Source organism: Galeopterus variegatus, unplaced genomic scaffold, assembly GCF_000696425.1.
Source record: "Galeopterus variegatus unplaced genomic scaffold, G_variegatus-3.0.2 Scaffold2165, whole genome shotgun sequence".
In the NCBI taxonomy this organism is placed as follows: Eukaryota; Metazoa; Chordata; class Mammalia; order Dermoptera; family Cynocephalidae; genus Galeopterus; species Galeopterus variegatus.
The window spans coordinates 104,558-116,227 of NW_007728276.1; the positions used below are offsets into that span (position 1 = coordinate 104,558).

At 51.9% G+C, this 11,670-nt stretch overlaps 1 protein-coding gene across 1 annotated transcript in view; it reads left to right on the forward strand.

Moving 5' to 3' along the window:
* The first annotated feature begins 2,971 nt into the window (after positions 1-2,971).
* The window catches only part of TMPRSS9 (transmembrane protease, serine 9), a 33,544-nt gene continuing 24,845 nt past the window's right edge, over positions 2,972-11,670 (forward strand). The window contains exons 1-5 of the mRNA XM_008580819.1: positions 2,972-3,113; positions 6,652-6,779; positions 8,308-8,375; positions 8,490-8,665; positions 9,499-9,540. Coding sequence (XP_008579041.1) covers positions 2,972-3,113; positions 6,652-6,779; positions 8,308-8,375; positions 8,490-8,665; positions 9,499-9,540 — 556 coding nt within the window. The remainder of the gene's footprint in view (positions 3,114-6,651; positions 6,780-8,307; positions 8,376-8,489; positions 8,666-9,498; positions 9,541-11,670) is intronic.

Below are 11,670 nucleotides of genomic sequence, written 5' to 3' on the forward strand. Positions count from 1 at the left end.
ACCCGCCCTGGAGGTCTGGTGTCATCTACTAGGGCTTGACGAGCTCTCAGGTGGTGCCTGGTCATTTGTTCCACAGAATGCAGTTGGGCATGGGCCGTCCTGAGGTGATTGGATTGGGAGGGCTCCTTTATGAGTGGACTAACCCGTTCATGGATTAGTGGGTTAATGGGTTAATGGATCAATGCATTATCATGGGAATGGACTGGTGGCTTTATAAGAAGAGAGACCCGAGTGGCACACTCAGCCCCTCGCCATGTGATCACTGCACCACCTCAGGACTGCTGCAGAGAGTCCCCACCAGCCAGAAGGCCCTCACCAGATGTGCCCCCTCGACCTTGGACTTCCCAGCCTCCAGAACTATAAGAAATACATTTTGTTTCTTTATAAATTACNTCATGGGAATGGACTGGTGGCTTTATAAGAAGAGAGACCCGAGTGGCACACTCAGCCCCTCTCCATGTGATCACTGCACCACCTCAGGACTGCTGCAGAGAGTCCCCACCAGCCAGAAGGCCCTCACCAGATGTGCCCCCTTGACCTTGGACTTCCCAGCCTCCAGAACTATAAGAAATACATTTTGTTTCTTTATAAATTACTCCATTTCAAGTGTTCTGTAATAAGCAACAGAAGATGAACTAAGACATTTATGAACAACAGAAATTTATTTCTCACAGTTCTGGAGGCCAGAAGTTAAAGGTCAGGGTGCAGCAGGGTTGGGTTCTGGTGAGGACCCTCTTTGGAGCTGCAGATGGCCACCTTCTCGCTGTCACCTCACATGGCAGAAAGAGGGTGATAGAGCTGTCTGGGGTCCCTTTTCTAAAGGCACTGACCCCAGCATGAAGACTCCACCCTTGTGACCTAATTACCTCCCAAAGCCTCCACATATGAATTTGGGGGGGACACAAACATTGAGGCTCTAACAGCACCTTGGGACCCAGAAGGGACAGGAGGGGGAAGCTAAAGAAAATCTGAGTATAGTAGAGACTTTAGTTGATCATAATGTATCAATACTGGCTCATTAACAGTGACAGACACGCCACGCTAACGTAAGACATTACTCACAGGGAACACTGAGTCAGGGCGATGTGCGGACTCTGCGCTGTCAATTTGTCTGTAAATCTAAAACTGTTCTAAATCAGAAAGTATTTTTAAAACAAAGCTGAAATACTTGGTGTTATATGGGTGCTGGTGTGCGGGAGGGGCCTTGTCCCGACTCACGTCACCGTGGCGAGGAGGTGGGGGGCAGATGAAGGAAACTTCTGAACAACCACAGACCCTCACCACAGACCAGCAGCATCGGGACCCCCAGGGGGTGTCAGAAACGCAGGGTCTCCGTCCCCCCACCCAAATCTGCTCATTCAGAATCTGCAGTTTAACAAGACCCCCAGGTCTTCATAAGCACATTTGAGTTGGAGAAGTCCTGGCCTGGATCACCTGCCCCCTCCCAGGAGCTCACCTAACACGCAGGGGCCGATGTGGGTGGGTGGGATCCCCCTGAGGAAATTTGGGCCTCAGGAACACAAGAGGTGGGGAATAAGCAGGTCTGGAGGGAAGGCAGGGCCTCTGGTAGACCCAGTGAATCTGAGGTCCAGGGAGAATAATCGTTTGATCATTGCTGAATCTGCCACGTGTTGCCACCTTTTAGGTACCAAAACCGTTGTGTACGACAGACGGTTCCAACCAAGGACGTGCTGGAGCTGGTTGTTAACCACAGATGTTATCGAAGATTACATTATATACACTCACAATTTAAAAGTTATATTACAGGTTGAGCATCCCAGATCTGAAAATCTGAAATCCAAAAATGCTCCCAAAGCCACAAGTGCTCTTTGAGAGCTGATATGAGGCTCACGATGCTCAGATCTTTGAATCTGGGATGCCAGGTATGTGTAATGCAAATGTTTTAAAATCTGAAAAAATCCAAAATCCAAAACACTCCCGGTCCCAAGCACTTCAGATAAGGGACCCTCAGCCTGTATAAACAAAGGTCGTAAGCACTCAAGTCACCCCTCCATGGTCATTTTCCTGCATTTTACTATTATCTACGCCGGGGGCCAGCAAACTGCAGCCCACAGGCCTTGTCATGTTGGCCACCTGTGCATGTATTTTTTTTGGGGGGGGGGCTGGTCAGTATGGGGATCTGAACCCTTGACCTCGGTGTTACCAACACCACATACTAAACAGCTCCCCCCACACACCCGTTTTTATAGCCCTTGATCTAAGAATTATTTTTGCACTTTAAATGGTCAAAGAAGACTCTAAAAAAAGGAATAATATCGTGACATGTGAAAATTATACGGGATTTGAATTTCAGGGTCCATGAAGGAAGCGTTACTGGAACGTGGCCACAGGAAACGGTCCACAATGTGGGCTGGCTGCTTCCGTGCTGCGATGGCGGGGTTAGGGCCTTCGCACAGAGCCTGCAGGGCTCACGAGATGGAGATATTTACTACCTGGTCCTTTCCAGAAAAAGTTCTCCGACCCGTGGTCTCCGGTCCTGAGCTTGTCTGCGTCTATTAGTATCTGCATGGTGGGAGATGTACAGCAGTTCATACTGCGTCTCCCCCAGCTCTGTCCCGTGGTGTGACGTGAGTGGCTTCACATCGGCCGCAGTGGGAGTATTTACACCACAGGAATTGGCAGACACTACAAATCAGGTCCCTTCCCTTCACTGAAGCCTGTCATTAAACATGTGCCAACACACGGCTGGAGAGTGAATTCTAGTGAGGACAGACACCTGAGGTGCCGGTGGTGGCCACGGTGGCTGTGATTACAAAGTGAGGTGAAAGGATGGAGAGAGTTTGAGAGGGTTGGTGGCTCTGAGCAGGTCATCCAGTCATGCGCCACATAACAATGCCACAAGTGCGACCCTTGCTTAGGGCAAGAAAAACGCCTTCGAGCCCTGACCTTGTTTTTCTGTCCCTTTTGTGCTGGCACTTAGCTCGCTGTCCTGGTGTCTCATCTCTGAGCCATGGAGCCCACCGTGGCTGACTTACAGCTTGTGCCCAGGACAACCAAAGAAGTCGCCGCTCCGGACGCCGCGTGCTGTCGGGTGGCCATCACCGCAGTAGTGGCCACCTGTGTGGTGGTCCTCACCCTGGGAGTCCTTTGGGGTAAGTGGCTGTGGGATTGGCTGGCTTCACAAAATCAGGCAACTTGCACAAAGACACTCAGAAGTGGCTCAGTGCTGTCAGAATCAAAGGGCCCAGAATCAAAGGGCCGAGCGTCCAAGCGTGGTAGTGAAGGCTGACCCTTCAGGCCATTGAAGATAGGGGGGACGCAGGAGTCACTGTCAGGGGGGTGGGGGAGGGGGAGGCGGGTTACTGCCAATTGCAGTTTCCCAACTGAAGGGGTTCCCGAAGGAAGTTTTCCAGCTGAAGGGAAGTAGGGACGGTGGAATGAACTTGTTTTAGAAAGATTTGAGAAATCTGAACAGCACCAAAAAGTATAGAAATGACCCATCACTTACGTTCCCACCACCTGCCACCCACAGCTGCCCACAGTCCATATTTCTTTCATTGTTTGAATAACAGCATCGTATTGATATTGTTTAGCACAGGACACGCAGAGATGCAGCACGTCCGTACAGCGCAGGGGCTGCTGTTATAAAAACAAACAAAGGAAGCGTCTCCTGGGTTTGGATGGAACGATCCGCAAGTGACCTAAGTTTCAAAAAGGGGAATGTGTGTGCAGAGTAGCGGGAAGTGAAAAACTGCCTGTCTATGTGCATAAATAGTTTTCAGGAAGGAAGTTTCACAGTCTGATTAACTGGTTGCCTCTGAGGCCGAGGCAGGGGCCCTGGGCCGCAGGTGCAGGAGGGAGACCTTGCACCGTCCGCCCTTCGGCATTGCTTGATTTTTGCGCCACGTGCATAAATCACACCTATTCAAAGATTAGGTTTCTTTCAAGTGTGACCACAACCATCTTTTGTCCAGCATCACTGCGACACCTGCTATCGTGTATTTTGCATATACTCATAACATGAATGACAGTCTGCATCTCTTCCAGAATCTTGCTTCTGCTCGTGTGTCACTTGTCCTAGAGTCCTGCGTGTTGTGATCTAGAGCACAGACAGGAATTCTTCTTGGGAAGCACGAGCAACCGTTACAAACGATGCAGAAATGAACACGACAGCTCCTAGCTCCAGGGACGTTTAGATTTAAATCATTCCTAAAACTAAATAACATTTAAAATTCAGTTCATAGTCCCAGCAGCCATGTTTCAACTGCCCGTGGCTCGTGGGCACTGTTGGGCAGGGAAGATCTAGAACATTCCATCCTGGCATGGAGTTCTGTTGGACGGCGGAGACCTGGGAGGGTTTATGCTGAGATGACAGGTTTCCGACTGTCTTATTTGGAGGGCGTTAAAATCACCTTTCTTGTCTGTTTTGATTTTCTCTTCTTTAAAAAAAAAAATCTTTTCTTCACCCTTCTTTTATAAAATGATGATAGTAAGTGGTAGTTTAAGGGAAATGCTCCTGTGTGACAAAATAGAAAGTTGGACGCCTTGTGTGGGTCCCCCTGATTTTTTATAATTTAATGTTTGTGGAACTTCTGGAACATCCCAGAGCCAGACACGTTTGACTAACGCCCTCTAGTGGCTGTGGGTGTGAAGTGCAATAAAATCTGGGCTCCGTGGGTTTATGTGTGTGTGTGCGTGTGCGTGCGTATGCGTGTGCACGTACGTGTGCGTGCCTGTGCGTGTGTGCCTGTGCGTGAGTGTGCACGTGCCTGTGCGTGCCTGTGCGTGTGCGTGTGTGTGCACGTGCGTGCATGTGCGTGTGTGCCTATGCGTGTNGCATGTGTGCCTGTTCGTGAGTGTGCACGTGCCTGTGCGTGCCTGTGCATGTGTGCCTGTGTGTGAGTGTGCACGTGCGTGTGCGTGCCTGTACGTGTGTGTGCACGTGCCTGTGCGTGCGTGTACACATGCGTGCGTGCCTGTGTGTGCGCGCGTGCATGTGAATGCCTGTGTGTGCGCACGTGTGTGCCTGAGCTTGTGTGCCTGTGTGTGTGCGTGCCTGTGCTGTGTGTGCACATGCATGTGTGTGCCTATGTGTTGTGTGTGTGCCTGTGTGTGTGCACATGTGCCTTGCGTGCGTCTATGCGTGTGTGTGCACGTGCCTGTGCGTGTGCGTGTGTGTGCACGTGCGTGCATGTGCGTGTGTGCCTATGCGTGTGTGTGCACGTGTGTGCCTATGCATGTGTGCACGTGCCTGTGCATGCGTGTACACATGCGTGCGTGCCTGTGTGTGCCTATGCATGTGTGTGCACGTGTGTGCCTATGCGTGTGTGTGTGTGTGTGCGCACATCCTAGTGAGAGGCAGGGACAGGGCACAGGTTCACACCTGTATCTAGAAACACAGATACATTTTGAGGACAGATCAGTGTAATCCCCAGCAGGACACCCTGAAGCCCCGGGAAGTCTCTAAGAAGCACTTCCAATTAAAATTAAAATTTTTTTAAAATGAAAGTGAACATTCAGCCCCTTCCCAGACAGCTCAGAACTGTAGTTGGAGAGGTTGGGGGAGGCTGGGTGAAGGGTGCGGGGCCCTCTGTGCACTATTTCTGCAGCTTCCTATGAGTCTATAATTATTTCAAAGCAAAGACTTAATGAATGAGCAGCTGGGACACAGCACACGGGCAGTTCAGCCCACACCACAGGGTGCTAGTTTTTCTTTACTTTTAGTTTCTCAAATGAGAAAACAGACCATTTTTAGAGCTGGTTTAGAATATTTATTCTATCTATTGAACAAATGAATATCTACATATCTATCTGCATGAATATATGTCCCTTTAGGATAAATAGAATTGGGACCTAGCTTTCACGGTTTACTTGTTGCTAATTTCGTTTTTTTTTTTTTTTTTTTTTTTTGTCCTTTTTTGAGACCGGCCGCACCACGCTCAGCCAGTGTGCGCTGTGAGCGCACCGGTCATCCCTATATAGGATCCGAACCCGAAGCGGGAGCTCCGCCGTGCTCCCAGCACCGCACTCTCCCGAGTGCACCACGGGCTCGGCCCACTAATGTCGTTTTTTTAAATTTTGTAATTATGGCCAGTTCTTGTTAGTGTGCACTTTCGACAGTTCCAACATATTTTGGACCAACACTCATGCTTTCGTGGTTTATGTGGTTGCTATTGTAGGCTTTATCTAAAATTTTTTGTGTAGTTGTGTACTTTCTGGCACAATGTTTCTGACGGTTAGAAATTTGTGTTTTCCGGAGGGTGGCCTCAGGTGACAGTGGCCCTAGGTCACCCGGCTCTGATTATGCCTCTGTAATATTTAGTGTCCCCTTCCCAGGGAGGAGGTGGGACTGTCCTTCCATGGTCACGTGAGCAGACACTGCAAATCAGACATGAAGGAGCAGGACCTATTCCTGCCCTAACAGAAAACTTGGGGACATCTGGGGCCCGCTCAGTTCAATGTTTACCAGCCTTATGCTGTACCTGGGGGCCTTCGAGTAAGTGACCATAGAATTCATCACCAAACCAGGACACTTTGGAAGTCACCCATCTCACACGTGTTGGGCGTGATCAGACTCCAGGGTGGCATAGGAGCAGAGAGGCCGGGGCCTTCGGTGGCAGGCTCAGCCGAGCCCTGAGCCCCGAGCCCCCGCGGCCGGGCTCTCTCACGGGGCCCTGGTCTCGTCCGCAGCCCTCCTCTCTACACAGGGCGTCCGCGTGGAACACACGGCCGAGCTGCAAGGGGTCCGCTATGCCAGCAGCTTGCAGCAGGTGACCTCGGACTACTACCGCACGCTGACGCCCACTCTGGAGATGCTGGTGAGGGCAGCCTGCCTTTGGGGGCCAGATGGACAAAGGGGTGACTTGGGGGCTTTGACCTGGAGGAGCTTCCCATGCTGGAGGATGGAGAGCAGGAGGCGGAAGCCAAGTGGGGGCCGCAGCCTAGCAGGGCTCTGGGACAGGGTGGTGGAGCTGTGGGACACACAGGTTGAGGCCAGGGTGGCCAGGCTGGTGCACGCAGGGGAGAGTTGTGTCCTGTGGGGACTGACACATGCAGGACTTGCAGGCCACGTGCGGAGGTTCTCGGCTTTGCTCTCGCAGAGAAGTCAGAACCTCATGCGCTGCTGGTGGGAATGGGAGACGCTGCAGCCGCCGTGGGGAACAGGCTGGTGGCTCTTGCAGAAGCTGAGCATAGAGTCACTGTACGGTCCAGCCGTTCCACTCCTGGGTGTCCGCCCAAGAGAAGTGAACACGTGTGTCCGCACAGAAGCCCGCGCGTGGGTGTTCACAGCAGCCCAGAAGTGGAAACAACCCACGTGCCCGTCAGTGGAGAAATAGACAAGCACAGTGGTCCATGCACACCCTGGAATATTGCCACTCAGCCATGGCCCTCTCTGGGGCGGGGATGAGGGTGGAAAACAGGCCACAGATAACGAGCATAACTTCCCTTTTTAAAACATTTTAAATTATGGTAAAATACACATAACATAAAATTTGCCATTTTAATCATTTTCAAGTGTACGGGGCCGGCCGCTTAGCTCAGCTGGTTAGAACGTGGTGCTGTAACACCAAGGTCAAGGGTTCGGATCCCCATACCGGTCAGCCACCAAAAAAAAAAAGTGTACGGTTCCGTGGCATTAAGTAATTCACACGGTTGTGCAACCAACATCGCCATCCGCCTCCAGAACTTTCTCATCTTCCCAAACTGACACTCTGTCCCCATCAGCAGTCACCCCCCCACCCCCATCCCCCAGCAACCACGAATCCACTTCCTGTCTCTGTGGATCGGCCTGTTCTGGACGTTTCATGTAAATGGAGTCACACGCTGTGTGGCCTTGTGTGTCTGGCATCTGTCACTGAGTGTGACGTGTTCAGGGTCCATCCCCGTGGCAGCGTGTGTCAGAGCCTCGCCGCTGTTCACAGCCGAGTGATGCTCCCGTGTGTGGATGGACCGCGCCGTGTGTGTCCGTGCGTCTGTCTGTGGACACTTGGGTCGTCTCCACCTGTCAGCTGCTGCGAGGAGCGCTGCTGTGCACGGGCGCACGGTGTCTCTTCACGACTCCGCTCCGGGTTCTTTTAGGTGTATACCCAGGAGTGGGATTCATCCCCTCCTATGGCTGAATAATGTTCCACAGTGTGGATATATCCCATTTTTTATTTATCCATCCGTTGATGGAACGATATTTTTATATGAATAACTTCAAAATGCACCTTTACAGAGTGTAAAAGGAGACACTTCTCCATAGAACCCACCCCCTCCCCGGCGCCCTCAGCACATGCGGGTGTCCGCGGTGGCGGCTGCCGTTGCCCTGGGTCTCAGTGTTGGCTGGTGGTGTTTCTGTTGCAGTTTGTAAGCAGCTTTCGGAAGACAGAGTTAGAGGCAAGCTGTGTGGACTGCACGGTGCTAAGTTACAGGTGAGTCAGAGCCTCCACTGGGTGAAGGGACCTTGGTGCACATCTGGGAGATTCTGGAAGGTTCCAGCAGAGGGGAGCCCCTCTCTCTCCAAGGGCCTCTCCTCCTGCCTGTAGGGATGCGAACTCCAGCGTGCTGGTGCGGTTCCAGTTGCGCTTCCTGCTGCAAGCGCTCCAGCTGCTGCGCCTGGGCCTGGAGGAGGAGCTCTTGCAGAACGGGATTCGGGCAAGGCTACGGGAAGGTGGCATCCGCCTGGCTGCCTACGGCACCATCCTGTCGGCCGAGCTCACAGGTGAGTGGGCCATCAAGGCTGACACACCATCAAGAGGAAGCTGGAGGGGGCTGCTTTGGAAGGGGAGCCATAGACGGTTGCATTAAACTGCAGGTTTTCAATGACCGCCCCTCCCGTGAAAGGAAAACACGCCCACATTGCTTTCTTGTCAATGGCATAGACCTGGGGTCGGCCACCTCTTTCCACAAAGAGCCAGAGTGTAAATATTTTCATGTTTGGGTCTTGGTTGCGACCTCTCAAGTCTGCTACTGTAGCACAAAAGCAGCGATGGAGGGTATGTGAAAGAATGGGTGTGGCTGTGTGCCGATAAAACTTTATTTACAACAACAAGCAGTGGGCCAGGTTTGGCCCACGGCTGTAGGTTGCCAATCCCTGCTGTAGAAATAAGAGTCAATGCTGCGCTCTCAAGGTGTACGGTGCCGTGGGGGGTGACTGGAGGCCAGACACCAGTTTAGGCTGTCGTGAGGTTATAGACTTGCCACCGTGACCTTGCTGTGAAGGACATTTATAATCCCCTCCCACCAGCCCCGACACACTGCTTTGGGTCTTAGTCACCTCTGCTCCAGCGCTGACAGAACTTTTCTTGGGGATGGCACAGTCCTGTCCGCACTGTCCGATACGGTAGCCCCAGCCCCGTGGGGCTGTTGAGTGCTCCACGTGTGGCCGGCGAGACTGAGGGACAGAGTGTTTAATTGGATTTCATCTTCATTTTAAGTGGCTTCCGTGGTGCTCGGCGCGGCTCTGTGCTTTGCGCTGCTGGCTGCCCGCGATACACGTTTTCAAAGATTTCGCCACTCACTGAATGAGCTTCTGTCCTCTCTGCCTTCCCGCAGGGACCCATAAGGGACCGTTGACAGAAAGAGACGTAAAGTCAGGTATGTGCTTCTCGATGTCACGAGCTCCCCGCCTTCTGCCAGATCTTCTGTGATTGTGCTACCTGCAGAGGTTTCCTAAGACTGCTTGCAAGTAAGCGGAGGAAACCCCGGGGACACGGGAGATGCTGGCTGTGGCACCAGCCTCCTGCAGGAGACAGGCTCGTGGTCCCACGGAGCGGGCTGCGAACCATACGTGGCCGAGCAGGGTTACGAGGAAACAGGATTGGTGGTGGTTGGTTTTGAAAAAGGATAAGTGTTGGAAATCTTGTCGTTTTTAAGATTTTGGTGACTTTCCTTCTAGACATTGCAATACACACGTGTGGAGACATTTGTTTAGCTTTGACATCAATGCTCCTCAACTAGGGGCGATCCTGCAACCCCCCGGGGAACACTGGGCCATGTCTGGGGACATCTGTGGTTGTCACAGCTGGGGGGTGCTCCTGGCATGGAGTGGGTGGAGGCAGGGACGCTGCCCATCACCTGCAGCACCCAGGACGCCCCACCACAGAGAGTGATCCTGCCCCAGTGTCCACAGGCCCGAGGGGGATAGACCTCGTTTTCCATAAACAGATCCTACGTAACCGGCTCCCTTTGCTCCATGTCGCACTGTGGGCATCTTTCCGTGTCAAGAAGATGGGATGTAGCGTAATTTACAAGGAACGCATATGTTTCCATCGTTGTTTGTACCCCGGTGTTTTGAGCCCCCCCATCGTGATAGACGTGTGAGTTGTAACCTGCGTTTTGCTGCCATGATCCATATGTGTAAAAATATGCGGTTATGAAATCCTCAAAGTTGAATCGTGGGATAAAAACGTGCTCATCTCCTGTCTCGAGCCAAGTTTGAGTGTTCTGTGACCTGTGGTCATGGCTGGAGCTGGTGGGGCAGTGACCTCGGCAGGCTGGACGTTACTGATGATCAACACACCAGCGGCAGCCCCAGGAGAGGTTCAAACCACAGACACGCCTGGTCTTTACATGCAATGGCCAGATTTGCTGCAGCTCATGACAGTATGTGAGGCACTGAGTGCAGATGTCCAGAGAGACCCTGTAGGAGACCTCTGAGCACAGGGGCTGGCCCTGGGGAGATTGGGGCAGGTGGATACTGGCTCAGAGCCCCACAGAGGAGGGGTGGGGTGTGAGTTCTGGGTTGGTTGGTTTGCGTTTGAAAGGCATGCTTCTGGTTGAGTTGTTTGTTATGTCTAGGAACTAGTCAACTCTAGGCAGGGCTGTCCCTCCAGGGTCAATAAGACCCCAAGATATCCCAGCATCAGAATACAGAAAATGAAAAACATGACTAGTACCACGTGTGTAGGGCGATCAGCGCGTCCTGGCTCACCTGGGACTGTGCAGGTTTTAGTACTGAAAGTCCCATGTCCTGAGAAATCCCTCTGTCCTGTGAGTATAGAATACACACAGGATTACAAAGACTTGATATGAGAAAAAGAACGTAAAATTTCTCACTGATCATTTTTCATATTGATGACATGTTGAAATGAAAATATTTTAGATCTCTTGAGTGAAATAAAATATTATTAAAAATGACTTTTCAGCACCGGCCTGTGGCTCACTCGGGAGAGTGCGGTGCTGATAACACCAAGGCCCCGGGTTCAGATCCCATATAGGGATGGCCGGTTAGCTCGCTGGCTGAGTGTGGTGCTGACAACACCAAGTCAAGGGTTAAAATCCCCTTGCCGGTCATCTTTTTTTTTTTTCTCCTTTTTATCTTTTTTTTTTCATGACCGGCAACGGATCGCAACCCTCAGTGTCGCGCCCGTACCGGACCGGGACCGACAACGGGATCGGAACCCTCGGTGTTGCGCCCGCACCTCGCTCAGCCAGTGAGCGGGAACCGGTCTGTATGTGGGATCTGAACCCTTGGCGGGAGCGCCGCCGCGCTCCCAAGCGGCGCACTGTAGCAGTGCGCCACCGGGCCGGCCCAGCCGGTCATCTTTTTAAAAAAATAAATAAATAAAATAAACAATAAAACAACTGCATTTTTTTTTTTTAAAAGATGACTGGTAAGGGGATCTTAACCCTTGACTTGGTGTTGTCAGCACCACACTCACCCAGTGAGCAAACCGGCCATCCCCATATGGGATCCGAACCCGTGGCCTTGGTGTTATCAGCACC